Source organism: Symphalangus syndactylus, chromosome 1 (assembly GCF_028878055.3).
Source record: "Symphalangus syndactylus isolate Jambi chromosome 1, NHGRI_mSymSyn1-v2.1_pri, whole genome shotgun sequence".
Classification (NCBI taxonomy): Eukaryota; Metazoa; Chordata; class Mammalia; order Primates; family Hylobatidae; genus Symphalangus; species Symphalangus syndactylus.
The window spans coordinates 60,258,750-60,279,837 of NC_072423.2; the positions used below are offsets into that span (position 1 = coordinate 60,258,750).

A 21,088-nucleotide genomic window follows, 5' to 3' on the forward strand; every position below is an offset into this window, starting at 1 on the left:
AAATATTACAATCCAAAGAGATCTGGTTTTAAAAATTCTATAACTCTTTCTTTACAAAATGAGTGGAAATAAAGAAGTCAAGAAATAAAAATAGGCCGGGCATGGTGGCTCAAGCCTGTAATCCCAGCACTTTGGGAGGCCGAGGCGGGCGGATCACAAGGTCAGGAGATCGAGTCCATTCTGGCTAACGTGGTGAAACCCCGTCTCTGCTAAAAATACAAAAAATTAGCCGGGCATGATGGCGGGCGCCTGTAGTCCCAGCTACGCGGGAGGATGAGGCAGGAGAATGGCGTGAACCCGGGAGACGGAGCTTGCAGTGAGCCGAGATCGTGCCACTGCACTCCAGCCTGGGTGACAGAGCAAGACTCCGTCTCAAAAAAAAAAAAGAAAAAGAAATAAAAATAAAATAATAGGCCAGGCGCAGTGGCTCACACCTGTAATCCCAGTACTTTAGGAGGCCGAGGCAGCAGATCACCTGAGTTCAGGAATTTGAGACCAGTCTGGGTAACATGGTGAAACTTGGTCACAACTAAAAATACAAAAAATTAGTCAGGCGAGGTGGCGTGTGCCTGTGGTCCCAGTTACTCAGGAGGCTGAGGTGGAAGGATGGCGTGAGCCTCGGAGGTGGAGGATGCAGTGAGCTGAGATCGCACCACTGCTCTCCAGCCTGGGTGATAAAGCAAGACCCCATCTCAAAACAAAAAACAAAACCAAAAACATTCTATCAGGTACAGTCAAAGAACTATGTACAGCACTGAGTTCGCGAAGACCACCACAAGTCTGTTGCTTTGGAAGCCCTATCTTGCTACATACTGAAGCGATTCATGGAAAGACAATAGTGTAGAAAATAATTAAGTCCACAAATCGCTACTACCACGTTCTCTGAAGATGACAAAGCCATGGACTCCGTCTCACTCTGCCACCTGCTTTTTCCTCTTACCTGGTATAGACACACATGTCAACCATCAGAGTTCCTACAGTTCATGGACAGACCCCTCTCCAGTACCATCCCTCCTCTCCAAGACACTCCCATCTAGCTTCCCAGACTTTCTTTTTGGCTACAAGCAGGACGCTTCTGCTGCCTGCTGAAAATCAGATTCATGTAATTCTGATTTTCAATCAAATTTTCTAATGTATTGCTAACTGAAGTTTCAAAAAAGTCCTTTCTACTTTTATCCTCAAGAACAGAATTATAGGCCAGGTGTGGTGGCTCACGTCTGTAATCCCAGCACTTTGGGAGGCTGAGGAGGGCAGCTCACCTGAGGTCAGGAGTTCAAGACCAGCCTGGCCAACATAGTGAAATCCCATCTCTACTAAAAACACAAAAATCAGCTGGGTGTGGTGGCATGTGCCTGTAGTTCCAGCTACTCGGGAGGCTGAGGCAGGAGAATCGCTAGAATCCAGGAGGTGGAGGTTGCAGTGAGCCAAGATTATGACACTGCACTCCTGCCTGGGTGCCAAAGCGAGACTCAATCTCAAAAAAAAAAAAAATAGAATAGAATTATAGAGTAGCACTTTAACCCGCTTCTAGAAAGAAAGGACATATACTAATACGTATTGTAATTTCTTTATTTTGGTTAGCAAATTCTATTTTAAGTAAAATGATACTATAAGCACTATGTAGCTAATTTGGTGCTGTAAACCTGTTACAGAAATATCAGCATTATGAAATCAACTGAATAATTACATGATCTTGGGAAGCTTCATTTATTTATATTAGTAAAAAAGCATTGAAAGTAAAATAGTATGCTGAAATTCCTTTATACTTTCATAGCTGCAAAAACTGATTTTGTATAATTTTTTAGACATGTTATTATGTAAGGTTAAAATATAACTTATCTTTGTGTTAAAAAAATAAACATTGTTATTCATGTTGGATCATTAATAAGGCATGCAAAATATTTGAAAGTATAGCTAATGCGGGAAAAGAGAACCTTTCTAATCCAAGGATCTCTAATTAACACAGGAAGTAAAGTGATTAATGTTTTAAAATTCCAAAGAACCCCAAACACATCACTGATGTAATACACATACACAATACACACATACAAATACTCTAAATCTTAAAGTTTTATTTTACTGTATCAATATCTGTAGGGCCTATATTAATTTAAAAACTAATTTCATATATATAACTTCAAACCACAGCAGTAAAAGGAAAGGACACATTTCAAAGTACTCCCAAATAGTACACTTTAACTATTTCTCCACCTTCCTACGACCCACTAGCCAATAAGCTTATGGTATAAATATCTTATTCAAAATTGTAATTGGTACTTGCTGCTCTTTGTCAGGATAACATGAGGAGACAGCGGCTGATGCTATTCAATTTTACCAAGACTTCAGAGAATATCATGTGTAAATTTCCAAAGGCTACGTTAATATATAAATTATACAAATAGATCATGTTTAATGAGAAAAGTTTTGCTTTATCATAACAAAAAATACTCAAGGACAAAGGTCTAAAACTAATTTCTCCCAATAAAGGTAATCTTCAAATGTTAAAGCGCTATGTTTTTGAATGTTACATTTTTTTAAAAACTACCATCATTCTATTCAATCTTCCCAACTGAGAGTGCTCCCTTTTAGTAGGAAAAAACCTGCATTCAAACTAAAGAGTTACCCTCTGAAGAACTAGATTCTACTCCCACTTCTCTCTGGGATTATATGCTGATTCTAAAAAATTTAACTCAAACATGTTAAGATTTCAGGTTCCCATCGATAAAGAAAGAAGCAAACAAAAAGTAAAGCCTTTGTTTCCAGAGTACAGAATATTGAAAGTAAAAATGGTTTCATACATCATTTTTGTGTTATTTGTGAAGAAATAAAGCAAGTGAATAAAGGGTTTTTAACAATTGTAGCTAATGCAAATCAGCGGTATAACTAATCACTGAAAGCAAACAATAGGGCTCTCTCCTCTCTCTCCTTTTTTCTTTTATTTTTTTCTTAGGCAGGGTCTTGCTGTGTCACCCAGGCTGGAGTGCAGTGGCCTGATCTACGCGTTTTTTTTTTTTTTTTTTTTTTTTTTTTTTTTTTTTTTTTTTGGAGAGACAGGGTTTTATGACCCACCCTCCTCAGCCTCTCAAAATGCTGGGATTACAGGCTGGAGCCACTGCCCAGCCTGTCTCTCATTTTGAAAAGAAAAATGCCTTTAAAGTTAAAACACCATGAATAAAAATCAACAACAAGGAAACTAGTGTTCAGCTAATTTCAAAATAAGAATTGTACTAAAAATGTCACCAGCTGATTAAAGAAATAGATATTTTCAATTCAAGTTGACATTACAGTCATCCCTTGGTATCCTCGGGGGACTGGCACCAAGATATAGATAACAAAAACCAAAGACGCTCAAGTCCCTGATATAAAATGGCATAGTATTTGCATGTAACCTACGCACATCTTCCCGTATACTTGAAATCACCTCTGGATTACTTATACTACATAGTACAATGTAAATGCTATATAAATAGTGTAATACTGTGTTTTTAAATTTAGTATAGTTTTTAATTGTTGTAGTGTTATTTTTTATTATGTGATGTTTTTTCCTCTGAATAATTTTGATCTGCAGTTGGTTGAATACACAGATGTGGATAGAACCCACAGATACAAAGGACTGATTATATGACTATTATCTCAGCTTAAAGTCCAGGAAGTACAGGGGAAAATATGCATGCCTGAGTTCTCAAAACTAAAGAAGCACCAAGTGACAGACAGTTCAATATATTTATATCCAAGTTAGTAAACATTTGTTTTGAAACTAAAAATTAAATAATTTTGCATTTTATTGTAGATAAATCACATAATGGTTTTTATCATTGTTTTGAACACAAACAGCACATTCGGTTTTCTCCCTAACCAATGGATTTTCTCAGATTCAAACATATAATAAATAAAAACACCTAAAAATCTCTGTTTATCATAAATTAGAAAGTATTCTCTATAATTTGCGACAAATTCAAAGGAGAATAAGAATTGATGCTCAGGAGAGATTAATGATTAACATTTCAAATTCACTATGGGCCATTAATGCTAGTGATAAAATACTATTAAAAGCTGAAATCATGGAATTATTACTATGATTACAAATATGACAATTCATTAAGCACTTACTTGAGGCCAGACACTAATTAAGTACTTCACATAAACCAATCCTTAAAACATAAGACAGGCGATATGCCCATTTTACAGGTGGGGATAATTGAGGTATGGGGTTTAAAGAACTCGTCCAAGGTTACAAAGCTTAACAGAGTCAAGAAGCAAACCCAGATTTTTCTGAGTCCAAAGCACATATACTTATCCCATGTGCTCTGATGATTTCTCACAAAGCAAACATTTAACAGAACTTGTTGTATAATGTTACTATAGTAGAAAAGTCAGGAACTTAGACATGCCTATAACACATTCTCAAAGGAATTAAAAGTTACAAATAACTACTCTTGCCACAAAATGAAATGTATGCTAACAAAGCATATTTATAAGAATATACTTAATGATGAAATAGCACACCCCAATTTAAATAAAATATTTACACATATCATATACAAATGGAACAAAAACAAAGAGCAGTGAGTTGTTCTGTACTAGAACAACTCAGTAGAGTTGTTTCTAGCAGAAAGATAAATTCTAAGCTGAACTAGTTTTTCCATACTTTTTTTTTTTTTTTGAGACGGAGTCTCACTCTGTCGCCCAGGCTGGAGGGGAGTGGCGTGATCTCGGCTCACAGCAACCTCCGCCTCCCAGGTTCAAGTGATTCTCCTGCCTCAACCCCCCACATAGCTGGGACTACAGGCACATGCCACCATGCCCAGCTAATTTTTGTATTTTTAGTAGAGACGGGGTTTCACATGTTGGCTAGGCTGGTCTCGAACTCCTGACCTCAAGCAATCTGCCCACCTCAGCCTCCCAATGTGCTGGGATTACAGGTGTGAGCCATCATGCCCGGCCAGTTTTTCCATACTTTCAAACATACTATATTAAGATTTGGGGCCAAAAGTGTGGCTCATGCCTATAATCCCAGCACTTTGGGAGGCAGAACTGGGAGGACTGCTTGAGGCCGGGAGTTCAAAGCCAGCCTGGGCAACATAGTGAGACCCTTGTCTCTACAAAAAAAAAAAAAATTAAAATTAATCTGAGGTACTTAAGTAGTCAAACTCATAGAAATAGCAAGTAGAATGGTGATTACTAGGGGCTGGCGGAGAAATAGAGAATTGTTTACCGGGTATAGAATTTTAGTTTTACAAGATGAAAAGGTTTTGGAGGTTTTTTCAACAATGTGAATGTGTTTAACACTACTTAATTATACACGTAAAAATAAGATGGTTAAAAAAAGGTTTGATACTAATACATAAATAGTCATAAATAGAACTATATTGGGCTACTATATTGGGCAGTCCTGCAGTGCTGCCCAATATAGTGGCCACTAGCAGCATATGGCTATTACAATTTATATTAAACTAAAAAAACTAAAAATTTATTTTAGTCACACTAGCCACATTTCAAGATCTCGACAGCCATATGTGGCTATTCAGGACATTGCAGACACAAACATTTTCAAAACCATACAAAGCTCTATTAGATAACACTGGTTCAGAGTGTACAGAAACAGACCCAAATACATACAAGAATTTGTATTTTTGATATACAATTGTGTGTGATAAAGGGAGCATTTAAAATCAGCAGGGAAAGAATTACTGAGTAAATGGTGTTGGGACAATTATCTAGCCTAAGGGAGAATGAGAGAGGACTGAGGGACTAAAGGTAAATACACACATCAACTCTTACTCGAGTTCGGTATGAATCAAAGATTTATGCTTAAAAAGTGAAATGATAAAAGTAGTAACACATAATTCTAATTAAGAAAGGGCCTTCTAAATAGAATATAAACCCAAAAGACAAAAATAAAAATGAAAGACTGTGGCATTTTTTAAAGGAAAAATAAAAACTTTTAGATGAATAAAGCCCAGACAAACTGAAAGAAAATGGGGCTAGGGAAAATGGGTTGTTCTATTTCCTTAATGGATTGAAAATTGTAACTCTATGGGAAAAAGAAAAATTGAAAATGCCTATTTATACATGAAAAGTTGGTCAACTTACTCGTAACTTAAACAATCTATTAAAACTTGCATTTTCAGTCATGAGATGGCAAAGATAGTTCCCAGTGTTAATGGGAGTGTGGTGAGATAGGCACACTAATGAACATAAAAACTGATACAACTTAGAGGGTAATTTTTAAATAGTTAATAAAAATCATGAGCAACAAATAATATTTATGTATTACATAATACTGGGTGTGGGAACGACTTTAAAATAATCTGAGGGATGAAAATTTTAACCTAAGAAAGTTGGTGCAAATATAAATGAAACAAGATTCAGCATATATTGATGGTCCTGTCCAGGTGAGGTGGCTTACACCTGCAATCCTAGCACTTTGGGAGGCCAAGGCGGGTGAACTGCTTGAGCTCAGAAGTTCAAGAACAAGCTGGGCAACATGGCAAAACTCCATCTCTACCAAAAAAAAAAAAAAAAAAAAATTAACCAGGCATGGGGGTGTGTGCCTGTAGCTCAGCTACTCAGGTGGGTGAGAGGTGACAGGATTGCTTGAGCCCAGGAAGTCGAGGCTGCAGTGAGCCAAGACTGTGCCACTCCATCCTGGGTGACAGAGCAAGACCTATCTCTACATAAATAAATGAATAAGTAAATAAATAAAATTAAATCGATGGTCGCTGGAGCAGGGCGGTGCTATATAACAGTATAAGCACAGATAAGAAATACCTGAAGAATAAGTTGAATAGTATGAGAGAGATTGGTCAAGCTACAGTCAACCATTTCAGATATAAAGAAAATTACTTTAAAATAAAGGCAGTTTTTTGTACATTATATAGGACACAGTTCTACCATGCTATATAATTTACAAAGCCCTTTCTTAACTTTCACAATCATATGAGGGTTCATTATACTGCTCTCTCCACCTTTGTATATATTTGAATTTTTTCCCATAGAGTTTTTCCTAATGTTCATACCCTTTAAGTCAGGAATTCCATTTCTATGAATTTTGCCTGTACTTACATTGTACAAGCACACAACAATATAAGTGCAAAAATGTTATCTGAGGCAATAAAGGCAAAAACCTGGAAACAACCTAAATGTCCATTGGAGGGTTGGTTGAATAAATTATGGTTTACTTAAATACAGTAATGTCATACACCCTTAAAAAGTATGGAAGTAAATTATATGAGGTAGACTGTGGAAAGGGGGAAAATATTAAGGGCATAATAATAGGTACAGTTTGATCATATTTAACTAAAAACAAAACCACACATGTAGATTTGTGAATGCATGTCATATATGTGCCTGTATATATCCTGGAAGGATATGTGAAAAACTTAACAGTGGTTACATCTGGTTGGGCAGGAGAGGGTGAGAATATTTCATATGTTACATTTAAAATGAAAAAGAACTAGAATTTTTAAATCTTTCATCTATTAAGGTGAGTGGCGTTCATTTAGAAACTACCAATGTTCAGGATCAACAATAGTAGGAAGTTTGCCTCAAAGTAGACTTAAATTCTATATAAGTATAAGATGAGCTATGGCTCTTTTATTGCTGACCTTATCTCAGAGCCCTTAGCATATACCTCTATCTCAGCCCTGATGATTGCTTCTAAAGCCAAAAGGCTAATATTATCTTTTTTTTTTTTTTTTTTTTTTGAGACAGAGCTCGCTCTGTTGCCCAGGCTGGAGTGCAGTGGCACGACCTCGGCAAACTGTGACCTCCGCCTCCCGGGTTCACGCCATTCTCCTGCCTCAGCCTCCCGAGTAGCTGGGACTACAGGCGCCCGCCACCACATCCAGCTAATTTTTTACATTTTTAGTAGAGACGGGTTTTCACCGTGTTAACCAGGATGGTCTTGATCTCCTGACCTTGTGATCCACCCACCTCGGCCTCCCAAAGTGCTGGGATTACAGGCGTGAGCCACCGCGCCCGGTCCTAATATTATCTTAAATAATTACTCTGAAGATGTAAGTAAGATCCTTTCTTGGTGTTAACCAAACAATAAAGGTTATTTATTGAGGATACATGTGCCTATTCTATGGGGAATACAAAAGACTATTATTATAGTCCTTGCTCAAAAAGTTTATAATCTAACAGAAGAGAAAATGTTCATACAAGGAAGCAATGCCATGCAAACACATATACTCAGAAAAAAAGAAGCTGGTATGGGAATGAATAGTCAGGGTTTATGAAAGAAATAAGAGGACAGATTCAGTCTTACAAGATTAGCCAGATTTAGACAGAGGGAACAGGATTGCATGAAAACACTAGAAACAATGTACAGAAATAAAAAATTTAAATACTGAAGACTCAATATGACTGGAGATGGGGGAAAGAAAAAGTATGAAATAAGTAACAAGTTCAAGGTGATACGCATCTTTAAAACCCGGCAAAAATTAAGATTTTATAAAATTGGCAAAGATGAATTTTAAGAAGTGTCTGGCAGCAACAGCGTGCATAACAGGGTAAACTATTTTTAAGTCTTTGCTTCTTTTTGGCTTGCTTTCTTGACATTAAAAATAAAATAATGAACATTATTTCAATACCTCAATTCCAGATTCTAGTGGTCTCTTCTTCCTTGGTCCAATAGCTGCAAGAGCTGTGAGATTAGCATCTCTATGCTGTATCTGTGCAAGTTCCAACTGCTGTAACTAGAAGACGGAAGAAAAAAAAAATCAATGTTTACACACATTCATGCTCAGAGGGAAAAAGAAACTGATTACTAAGACTATTTCTGCATTCACCAAATAAAGTTACGATATAAAATAAACATTAGATTCCCATAACAGCCAAGGGCACATTTTCTGATTCTTTTACACCAACAAACTCTTTAGTTCTTAATCTCTGTATGGAAGAGGCAGAACTCAGGTAAAGGAGAAGTACAGAAAAGAAGAAAAGCATCTAAAGCTTAACTTCTCCCAGTATAACCACAGATAAGAAATGCCTGAAGAATTAAGTTGAACAGTAAGTCAGAGAGAGATTGGTCAAACTATAGTCAATCATTTCAGATTAAATTTACTTTAAAATAAAGACAGTTTTTGTACATTATTGCACAGTTCTACTATGCCATATAATTTACAAAGCACTTTAACTCTCACAACCATATTGAAAGGTGATTGCTATAATATAAAAATTATACATCATCCTCTTTTTATTAATGGAGACAGTAAGGCTCTGAGAGGTTAGGGCACCTTCATAAAAGGCACCACACAAGTAGTAAGCGGTAGAAACAGCATGTGGAGCAAAATGCTCTCATTAAAAACCTCTTTAATACATCACACTTTCTCATTTGCAAATAAAAGTCTTAGATTTACTCTATAATCTTCATGGCAAAATTCTAAAGTGATTTAGTACTGTTTTGTTGTACAGCTTTCGTCATACTTAATCAAGAATGCCCAAATCTATAGGGTATAATGTTTTTTTGTATGTGGGCAAAACTATACAGGGGTATGCATGAAAGACGTCCTATTAAAAGGCAGAAACTGCATTATTTCATTGAGGCAACTAAGTGTCAAATTAGGTATTCTGTTTAAAAAAAAAAAAAAAAAAAACACCAAGTGAGAAAGTCAAAATAGAACACCACTAGATAAATCCCTAGGCTTTTTCAGAAGACAGGAATAATGTTCAATTCCCGTCAAAATCCTATTATTAATATCAATACTATGGAGGGTAAAGAGGAAAGAACCTGGGGCCGGTTGACAGTCACATATTCAAACAAGATCAAGACAGTTAAGTGAAAGTAACCTGTTGAGAAACCCTATACATGTACTGAAAATATTCTTTCAAAAGAGTACTAATCAAAATCTTTTAACACATGTTTAAAAATAGAGCAGGTTGAAAACAAAAAGTAGTTTGTGGTGAAATGGTCAGTCTTAAGGAGTTACCAGGTACATAAATTCCACTTTAAGATTACTTCAGATTATTTTAATATTAGGGCAAAGAATGAATAACTGAATAGGTAACTGAATCTTTAGTAAAGCAGAAAATAATTGCTATGTTCTGAACTTCTAATGTTGAAATCCTAACACCCACGGTGACTCGTATTAGGAGATGGGGCCTCTGGAAGGTGATTAAGTCATGAGGGTGAAGACTTAGTGCCCTTATAAAAGAGACTTAAGAGAAATCCCTTGCCCCTTCCACCAAGTGAGAACATAGTGAGCAAGTAGGCTCTAACCAGACACCAAATCTGCTGGCACCTTGATCTTGGACTTCCTAGCCTCTATAACTGTGAGAAATAAAATTCTGTTGTGTATAAGCTACCCAGTCTAAGATATTTCATTATAGCAGCCCGAATGAACTAAGACAACAATTAATTAAAGGAAATAAACTAAGAACCATTTTCCACTTGCTTCACAAATTATAGGACAGAAATCCTTTTAAACTGTGTGTTTACTTATAAATAAATTGTTAGAAAAGTGTTTTCAGAAGTTATAAAATATCTCTTGTTGCTGCTGGCCTTTTTAATAAAAAATATAGTTTTAGAGTCTAATGCTGCCACAATTCAGAACTTCTAGGTGACAAAATAATGATTTTAGTTAATCTACACCGCAGTACAAATCAAACAACAAGCTATATTTTAAAGTCCTTCCCTGTAGAGAAATGACATCTGCAAGATAGTCAAACCAAATAAAAGGTTTTTAAACTGACCACTGTCTTCAAATTCCCCTATGTGTAGTATAACATTTTCTCCCATTCTGCAAATTATACTTTGGTTTTCTGAAGTCTCTCACACAAAATTTTAAAAATTTCACAAAAATCTAACAAAAATGGAAACTGACCATAGTTTTCATTGGCCCTGTATTTATAACAAGCTTTCTCAAAACCAGTGCATCTTGGCAAGCACAGAAGAGTAAAACCAGGCACTTTTAACCAGAAAAGGAGGAAGTTCTGAGCATTAATGCAAATCTGGCATTTATCAAGGATAAAGACTACAATAAGTAACCTCAGTTCAATAAAAATAGCCATTGAGTTAGAGGCTTGCCTGTGGAAACAGGATTGCAAATGATACGATTATCTATGCAGAAAATCCCAAGTTGTCTATATATAAAAAAAATCCTCCTAAGACTGATAAGTGAGTTTAGCAATATTACAAGATGCAAGGTTGACACATGCAATAAGTGAGTTCTAAATACCATTAAGGTACAATTGGAAACTTAAAATTTTTAAATGTCATTTATAATTGCTCTCTCCCAAATGAAATACTGAGATATAAATCTAACACATACAGGTATTTCTACACTATAAATCACGAAATGCCTTTGAAAGAAATAAAAATAAATAAACAAATGGAAAGACATGCTGTGTCCAGGCTTGTAAGACTCAACAAAGATTTCAATTCTCTCCAAATTCATCCACAGACTTAACACAACTCTAATAAAATTTTGTTGTGGATATGGATAAGTTGATTCTAAAGTTTATATGGAAAGAAAAACGAACTAGAATAGCTACATGGTTTTTTTTTTTAAGAAGGACAAAATTGGAAGAATCATACCATGCAATTTTAAGACATCTTGTAAGGCTACAGTAATCAAAATAATGTAATACTGGCAAAGGGACAGACACACAGGTTAACAGAACAAAACAGAGAATCCACAAATAAGATGCATATAAATATGGCCAATTGATTTTTGGCCAGGTGAGAAAGGAATGCAACTGAGAAATGACAAAAATTCTCTCCTTGACCAAACTTCTGAGCCCTCTTTTCAACCAGGCCTGAACCTTGGCCTAAAAAACATTAACACAGTTTCTAACAGCTCAAGCCATAGGATGGCCTTAACTTCCTTAAAGAGCCTAACTGAAAAAACTCAAGACTGCTAGAATAATTTACTATTTGTTCCATCCAACATCTGATGATAAGGCCCCATCTTCCAGCCTCTATGGAAAGGCAGGAGCTGATTAAAGTCTATTCTTACCACTTCAGTGTCTGGCATAGTCTTTTACACAAAAGTTGTGGGGCTTAGCACTGCGCTCAAACCTGTAATCCCAGTATTTTGAGTTCAAGGTGGGCGGATCACTTGAGGTCAGGAGTTCGACACCAGCCTGGCCAACATGGTGAAACCCCATCTCTACTAAAAATACAAAAAGTAGCCGGGCATGGTGGGGACGCCTGTAATCCCAGCTACTTGGGAGGCTGAGGCAGGAGAATTGCTTGAACCCAAGAAGAGGAGGCTGCAGTCGGCTGAGATCGTGCCACTGCACTCCAGCTTGGGCAACAGAGTGAGACTCCATCTCAAACAAACAAACATCAAATGTTGTTGGAACAACTGAACATCCATGTGCAAAAATTTTTTAAAAATCAATCTGGATCCAAACCTCACACCTTATACAAAAAATAAATCAAAATATAAATGTAAAACTATAAAAATTTATAGGAAAAAACCATAGGAGAACATGACTTGGGGTCCAGCAAAGAGTCCTTGAACATGACACCTAATGCATATCTATATGAGAAAAAATTGGTAAATTGGACTGCATCAAAATTTAAAAGTTTTGCTCTGTGGAAGACACACTTAAAAGAATTAAAGGAGAAGCTACTTTATTTCCATGTCTCCAATCTATTTGTCTTTCTTGCTTCATTGTACTGATAAGGACTTAAACTATAATGCTGAATAATACTGGTAAAAGCAAGTTTTTTTGTCTTTTTCCTAATCATTGGAAGAAAGCATTCATTCACCATTAAGAACGATATTAAGAGGGTTTTTAAAGCTATCCTTTATCAGTCTGAGGAAGTCTCTTCATTTTTAAAATTTCTTACTTTAATACAGACAGGAATCTCGCTATGTTGCCCAGGCTGGTCTTGAACTCCTGGTCTCAAGCTATCCACCGGCCTTGGCCTCCCAAAGTGCCCAGATTACAGGCATGAGCCATCAGGCCCAGCCAAGAAAGTCTCTTCTCTTCTTAGATTCCTGAGAGTTTTTATCATTAATGGATTTTAAATTTTATCAAACATATTTCTAAATTAATGGATAGGATCACATGGTGTTTCTTAGACTATTAATATGATAGATTATATTGACTGATTTTCAAATATTAAAGCAGCTTTTCATTTCTGGAGTATAATATGCATAGTCATGGTATATTATTCTTTCATATGTCAAGTATCAATACATTCTTTTTATATCAAATCTAAACTAGATTTGATTTGCTAACATTTTGTTTGGGATGTTTATATCTATGTTCATAAGAGATATTAGCCTGTAGTTTTCTTGTTTTGTAACATCTTTGTGGGTTTAACTATTAGGGCAACAATGGCCTCATAAAATGAACTAGAAGTGTTTCTATCTCTTCTATTTTCTGGAAGAGGCTGTGTAGAAGTGGTATTAATTCTTCTGTAAATGTTTGGTAGAATTTACTAAAAATCTGTGCCGGTATCTCTCTTAGAAGGTTTTAATTACAAATTCAATTTGTTTAATAATTACAGAACTAAAAAAATTAAAAATTACAGAACCATATCATCTTGGCTAAGTTTTGATAGTTTGTGCTTTTCGAGGTATTGGTCATTTAATCTATCTAAGTTGCCAAACTTATGCACAGTTATTTGTTATATTTGCTTTTGGAGAGAGGGGTGTGACAGGGGGACAGGGTCTCACTCTGTTGTCTAGGCTGGAGTGCAGTAATGCGATCTCATCTTACTGCAACCTTCACCTCCTGGGCTTATGGGATCCTAACTCTGGAGGATGGGATCTGGGGGTAAGATCCCATGAGTCCAAGAGGCAGAGGTTGCAGTGAGCTGAGATTTCACCACTGCATTACAGCCTGGGCAACAGAGCAGTATTAATGATTTCTCTTCTTTGTTTTTTCCTTTCTCAGTCTTATGAAAAGTTCTCAATATTGCTGATCAAAGAACCAGCTTTTGGGAACTTTTTTCCAAAGTCACTGATCAGCACTCAAAGATAGGTGCTTCCTTCTGCTTGCTTTGGATCTATATTGTTCTTCCTATTCCAGTTTCTCAAGGAAGAAGTTTAAATTATTGATTTGAGGCCTTTCTTCTTTTCTAATGTAAGCATTTTCTCCCATCTTGTTACTTTAGCTTACCTATATCTTTACCTGTGATTTGAGTTGCTTAAAGATATAGTTCCATTACAGATTTTTAATCCATCCTGAGAGTCTCTTTTAATTGGTATATTTGAATCATTTACACTTCATGTAATAATTATGATTAGATTTAGGTCTATCATTTTGTTTTCTGTGTGTTCCCTCTGTTTTTCATTTCTCTGTTTCCCTTTTTCTACTTGTAATTATTTGAACTTTTTAACATTTTAATTTATCTACTGTGTTTTGTATTAACTCTAAATGTTTTATATTAATTTTAGTGGTGGCTCTAGGGATTACAATATATATACTTAAATTTTCAATCTGCTCAGCATCAATATTTTACCATTTCAAATGGAATATAAAAACCTTGGCCATATATATGGCTGTTTATCCTCCACATTTTGCTGTAGTTGTCTTATATATTACATGTACATACAGTGAAAATCTCTGGTGTTAATTTTTCTAATCTATGCATATGGTAAATCTCAATTTATCCTTAATGAATTTCACCAATCATCATTTTTTACTTCAGTCATATATATTTCATTAAATCTTTATTTGCATATGTTAGATTTATGATCCTTTAATATCTTATTTTTTCTGTTTGTTGCTGGTGTTTAAAACTATAACTGATTATTGAATATTAATTTAATTTTTATGAAGTCTGACACATAAGTGTACATATTTATGGGTACTTAGTGATGTTGTAATACATATACAGTGATCAGATGACGGCAACTAGTATACCCATCATCTCAGATATTTATTGTATTTTTATGTTAAGAACATTCACCAGCCTCCTTGTAGCTACTTGAAACTATGCATTAGTAACTATAGTCATCCTACAGTGCTATAGAACTTACTTCTCCTATCTAGCTATAATTTTGTATCCTTTAACAAATCTTTCCCTATCCCCTTTTCCCTCCCGACCCTTTCCATCTTCTATTATTTTCTGTTCTCCTTTTTACTTCTATGAGACCAACTTTGTTTTAGCTTTCACAGATCAGTGAAAACATGGTGTTTAACTTTTTTCTTCCTGGAATACTTTACTTAACATATGTCCTCCAGGTTCCATCCATGTTGTCATAAATGACAAGATTTCATTCTTTTTTATGGCTGAATAGTATTCCACTGTGTATATATGGCACATTTTCTTTATCCATTCATCTGTTGTTGAACACCTGGGTTGATTCCACATATTGGCAATTATTAATATGTATAGTGCTGAAACGAACATGGGGGTACAGATGTCTCTGTGATACACTGATTTCTTTTCCTTTCTCAGTACTGGGATTGCTGGATCATACGGTAGTTCTATTTCTAATTTTAAGAGGAATCTCCATGCCATTCTTCACAGTGGCTATACTAGTTTACATTTTCACCGACAGTGTTTAAGAATTCCATTTTCCCTGAATCCTCGATAACATTACTCATTTTTTGTCTTTTTGGTAACAGCCATCTTCACTGGGGTCGAATGATATCTAGTTGTGGTTTTAATTTTCATTTCTCTGATGATTAGTGACACAGAACATTTCTTCCTATACCTGTTGGCTGTCTGCATGTCTTCTTTTGAGATATGTCCATTCTGATCATTTGCCCATTTGTTTTTAATTTTCTTTTTCTAGAGACAGGGTCTCACTCTATTACCCAGGATAGTATGTAGTACCATGATCATGGCTCACAGCAGCCTCAACCTCCTGGGCTCAAGTGATCACACTACTTCGGCCTCCCAAGTAGCTAGGACTACAGGCCTATGCCACCATACCTGGCTAACCTTCAGTTTTAAATTTTTTGTAGAGATGGCATCTCGCTATGTTGCCCAGGCTGATCTCAAACTCCTGGCCCCAAGTGATCCTCCTACGTCTTCCTTCCCAAGTGTTGAGAGTATAGGCATAAGCCATTGCACCTGGCTCATTTGCCAATCTGTTAATCAGACTGATTTTTTTGCTGTTGAGATGCTTGAGTTGTTTGTATATTCTGGATATTAATCCACTATCAGATGAATAGTTTGCAAATATTGCCCCCCATTCTGTAGTCTATTTTTTTCACTCTGTGGATTGTTTCCTTTGCTATGCAAAAGTTTTTCATTTAATATAATCCCATTTATTTTGGCTTTTGTTACATGCGCTTTTGAGGTCTTATTCATAAAATATTTTCCTGACATAAAGTATGTCCTGAAGCATTTCCTGTTTTCTTCTAGTAGCTTTATAGTTTCAGGTTTTACACTTAGATCTTTGAACCATTTTGACTTGATTTTTTAATAGGGTAAGAGGTGGAGGTCTACATTTATTCTTCTGCATATGGATGTCCGTTTTCCCAGCACCATATTTTTTGAGGAGAACATGCTTTCCCTGGTGTATGTTCCTGGCACCTTTGTCAAAAAATATGTTGGCTGTAGACACCTTGATTAACTTCTGGATTCCCTATTCTGTTCCATTGGTCTATGTTTATGTTTTTCTTTTTATGCCAGTCACATGCTATTTCGGTGACTACAGTTTTGTAGCATATTTTGAAGTCTGGTAGTGTCATGCCTCCAGTTTGTTCTTTTTGCTCAGGATGGCTTTGGCTATTTGAGGTCTTTTGCAGTTCCATATGAATTTTCAAATTTATTTTTCCTACTTCTGTGAAGAATGTCCTTGGTATTCTGACAGAGATTGCATTGAATCTGTTGATTGCTTTGGGTAGTATGGTCATTGTAACAATATTAATTCTTCTGATCCATGAGCATGGGATGTTTGTACATTTCCTTGTATCTTCTTCAGTTTCTTTCATTAGTGTTTTATAATTTTCTTTGCAGAGTCCTTTCATCTCCTGGGTTAAATTATTTTCAGGTGGTTTTGTTTGTTTGTTTGTTTGTTTGGCAGGGATTTTAACTGGGATTGCCTTCTTGATTTTGTTTTTTCAGCTAGTTCATTATGTAAGGAATACTACTGATTTTTTTTTTTTTAAACAAACAGTTGTATGCATTTATTGCATTGGTAGTCAATAAGAATCCTTTGAGATGGCAACAATAGACAGTGGGGACTTTTGGAAGGGGAAAGAAGGAACAGAGGAAAAAGTGTTGAAAAACTAACTACTGGGTACTATGCTCACTACCTTGGGGCTGGGATCAATCGTATGCCAAACTTTAGCATCATGCAATATAATCATGTTACAAACCTGTATGTGTACCCCTGAATCTAAAATTAAAGTTGAATTTATTTTTAATAAAATCATTTGTTATTAAGCAGTTTTGATCCTTGGGTCAAGGTCTTAGCATGCACATTGTTTATTTGGTTAATCAAAGACATATATATAAGTGCCTAGAGTGTTGAGGCCTGGAAGAAGTCACTGCCACATATATTACAGTTATGGGGTTTCTCTTTAGTATGGCCGCTCTGAGTTAGATTAATGCTTAAACAAATGATTAAGGATTTACCAAACTCATTGCATTCGGAAGCTTTCTCTCAAGTGTAAGTTCTCTGATGTTGTGCATGGTGTAAATTTTAACTGAAGATCTTGCCACATTCATTGCAGTTGTAAGGTTTCTCTTCAGTATGGATTATCTGATGTCTGGTGAAGTTTGGTTGCCAAGACAAGGACTTAGCACTTTCATTATATTTGTAAGGTTTCTCTCCCCTATGGATTACCTGATATTTAGTAATGCTTGAATGCTCACTAAAGGCACTGACACACTTATTACATTTGTAAGGTGTCTCTCCAGTATGGATGGAGGTATGACTACAGTAGACAAAATTTCCCACAGTCACTACATTTGTAAGGTTTCTCTCCAGATGGATTACATGATGTTTAGTATGGCTTGCACACTCAGTAAAGGCTTTGCCACAGTTACTACATCTGTAAGGCTTCTCTCCAGTGTGATTTCTCAGATGGCTTTCAAAGATATGAGATAACTAGAGACCCTGTCACATTCATTCTATTCATAAGGTTTCTCTCCAGTATGGATTACCTGATGGTTAGTAAGGCTTGGACAATTTTTCCCTTCACCCATTGGTTGTCCAGGAGACTGTTGTTTAATTGTACAGTTTTGAATATTCCTCTTATTGATTTCTACTTTTATTCCATGGTGGTCAGGTAAGATACTTAGGATATGATTTCGATATTTTAAAATGTTTGAGGCTTGTTTTATGTCCTAACATACGGTCAATACTGAAGAATGTTCCATGTACTTCTGGAAAGAATATGTATTCTGCAGCTGTTGGGTGAAATGTTCCATAAATGCCTGCTAGGTCCAGTTGGTCTATAGTACAGTTTAAATCCAATGTTTCTTTGTTGATTTTCTGTCTACATGATCTGTACAATGCTAAGAATGGAGTGTTGAAGTCTCCAACCATTATTGTATTGGGGTGTATCTTTCTCTTTAGATCTAATAGTATTTACTTTATATATCTGAGTGGTCCAGTGTTGGGTACACATATATATTCACAATTGTTATATGTTCTTGCCAAATTAATCCCTTATTGTATAATGTCTTTGTCTCTTTACCATTTTGACTTGAAGTCTGTTTTGTCTCATGTAAGTATAGCTACTCCTGCTAGCTTTTGGCTTCTGTTTGTGGAAATGTCTTTCTCTATTCTTCACTTTCAGTCTATGTGTGTCTTTACAGCTGAAGTGAATTTACTGTTGGCAGCATACAGTTGAGTCTTGTTTATTTAACCATTTGGCTAGTCTGTATCTTTTAAATGGGGAACTTAATCTGTTTAAACACAGGATTATTACTGATAGGTGCGGACTTATTGCTGTCATTTTATTGATTGTTTTCTGGTTATTTTGTACATTCATTGTTCCTTTCTTCATCTTTTAGTGGTTATTTGTGTAGGTGGATCTTTTCCTGTAAAGAAAAATTTGTTAGATTTCTATTTCTCTTTTCTGCATTGGTTCTACCAGTGAGTTTTATAGCTTCACATCCTTTCAATGATGGTTGTCATTTTTTCACTTTCAAAGGTAAAACTACCTTGAGTAGCTCTTGTAGGCCTTGTCTAATGGTGATGAATTCCCTTATTTTTTGATTGTGAGACATTTTATTTCTCCTTCATTTCTGAAGGATAGTTTTGCTGGGTATAATATTCTTGGCTGGGCCAGGCGCAGTGGCTCATGACTGTAATCCCAACACTTTGGGAGGCCGAGGCAGGCGGATCACAAGGTCAGGAGATCCAGACCATCCTGGCTAACACGTGAAACCCCGTCTCTACTGAAAATACAAAAAATTAGCCGAGTGTGGTGGTGGGCACCTGTAGTCCCAGCTACTTGGAAGGCTGAGGCAGGAGAATGGCATAAACCTGGGAGGCGGAGGTTGCAGTGAGCCGAGATCATGCCACTGCACTCCAGCCTGGGCAACAGAGCAAGACTCCATCAAAAAACAAACAACAACAACAACAAAAAACTATATATATATATATATATATATATATATATATATATATATATATATATATATTTATAATTCTTGGCTGGCAGTTTTTAAAAATTTTCCCTTTCAGATATATTATCCCATTCTCTCCTAGCCTGTATAGTTTCTGCTGAGAAATCTACTGTTAATCTGATACCTTTATTTGTGAATTGACATTTTTCTTTTGCTGCTTTTAGAATTGACTTTGACTTCACAATTTCACTATAATGTGCATAGGAGAGGACTTGTTTGGGATGAATCTACTTGGGGTTCTTCCAGCTTCCTGAACCTGGATGTCTCTCTCCGAATACTTGAGAAATTTTCAGCTATTATTTCATTAAATATGTTTTGTACATCTTTTCACTTCTTTTCTCCTTCCAGAATGCCCATAATGTGAATATTTGTTTGCTTCATGGTGTCCCATAAATCCTGTAGCTTTCTTCATTCTTTTTTTTTGGTGGGTGGGTCTGCCTGTGTTACTTCAATCTCTTCAAGTTCAAAAATTCTTTTTTTCTGCTTGGTGTAGTGTATTGTTGAAGGTCTCAACTGTATTTTTTATTTCATTCATCGAATTCTACAGCTGTAGGATTTCTGTCTGGTTCTTTATTATGATATCTATCTCATTATTAGATTTCTCCTTCACTTAGCTGGGCATGGTGGCACATGCTTCTAGTCTCTGATACTCAGGAAGCTGAGGTGGGAGGATGGCTTGAGCCCAGAACTTCAAAGTTACAGTGAGCTATGCTCCAAACACTGCACTCCAGCCTGGGTGACAGAGTAAATAAAACCTTGTCTCTAAAAAAGACAAATAAAAATAAAATTTTCTCTATTGAAATTGTGAATTGTTTTCCTGATTTCACTGAATGTCCATCAGTATTCTGTATCTCACAGAGTTTACTTAAGATTATTATTCTGAATTCTTTTTCTGGCATTTTATGTACTTCCTTATGATTAGCCTCTGTTATTGGAAAATTATTGTGATCCTTTTCATGGATATTTATCTGTGGTTTTTTTCATGTTTGATGTATCCCTACACTGATTTCCATTCATGTGGTAGAAAAGTTGCCTCTTCCAATTTTATGGAGTAGGTTTCACAGAGAAAAATTTACTCATGTGAACGGGTGTTGGGGTGTCAGTTTGTTGAGTTCTAGGTGGACACAGTAGTGTAGTTTCTTCAGCTGTAATCCATACTAGTGACATATGCAAATGTCTCAGTGGCCTGGGCTGAATTTGTGGTGGAGGTGGTGCAGTTTTGCTGGGTGTGGGCTCACTGGGCTGTTTCTCAGGTCAGAGGCACATACATACAAATGGTGGGTCCACCAACTTGGTGCATGGATTTGGGCTACAGGGCTCTTATTCTTGGAAGGAGGACATACACATGGTTGCTCAGCTGGCCTGCGGACATGCTTGCAAGGAGCAGTCCACAGGGCTGTTACTCTTGCCGAAAACACAAGAGCACAGATGCCTGACTGGCCTAAAGACATGTCTGGTGAGGATGGCTCGGTCTCTCCGGCCCGAGATGTGGGCTCACGGTTGTTCAGCAGGCCTTAGAGTGTGGCTACCAGTGGAGCGGCTTTTCAGACCCAGATTGTAGGTGCAGGGCTGTTGGGCAGA

The 21,088-nt window shown here is 36.3% G+C and overlaps 1 protein-coding gene across 6 annotated transcripts in view; it reads right to left on the reverse strand.

The window, feature by feature from the left end:
* TAF4B (TATA-box binding protein associated factor 4b) overlaps positions 1 to 21,088 on the reverse strand; it is a 215,396-nt gene that overhangs the window by 69,426 nt on the left and 124,882 nt on the right. For all 6 annotated transcript variants that reach the window (XM_063613543.1, XM_055235569.2, XM_055235551.2 and 3 more), the window contains exon 14: positions 8,598 to 8,702. In XM_063613543.1, coding sequence (XP_063469613.1) covers positions 8,598 to 8,702 — 105 coding nt within the window. The remainder of the gene's footprint in view (positions 1 to 8,597; positions 8,703 to 21,088) is intronic.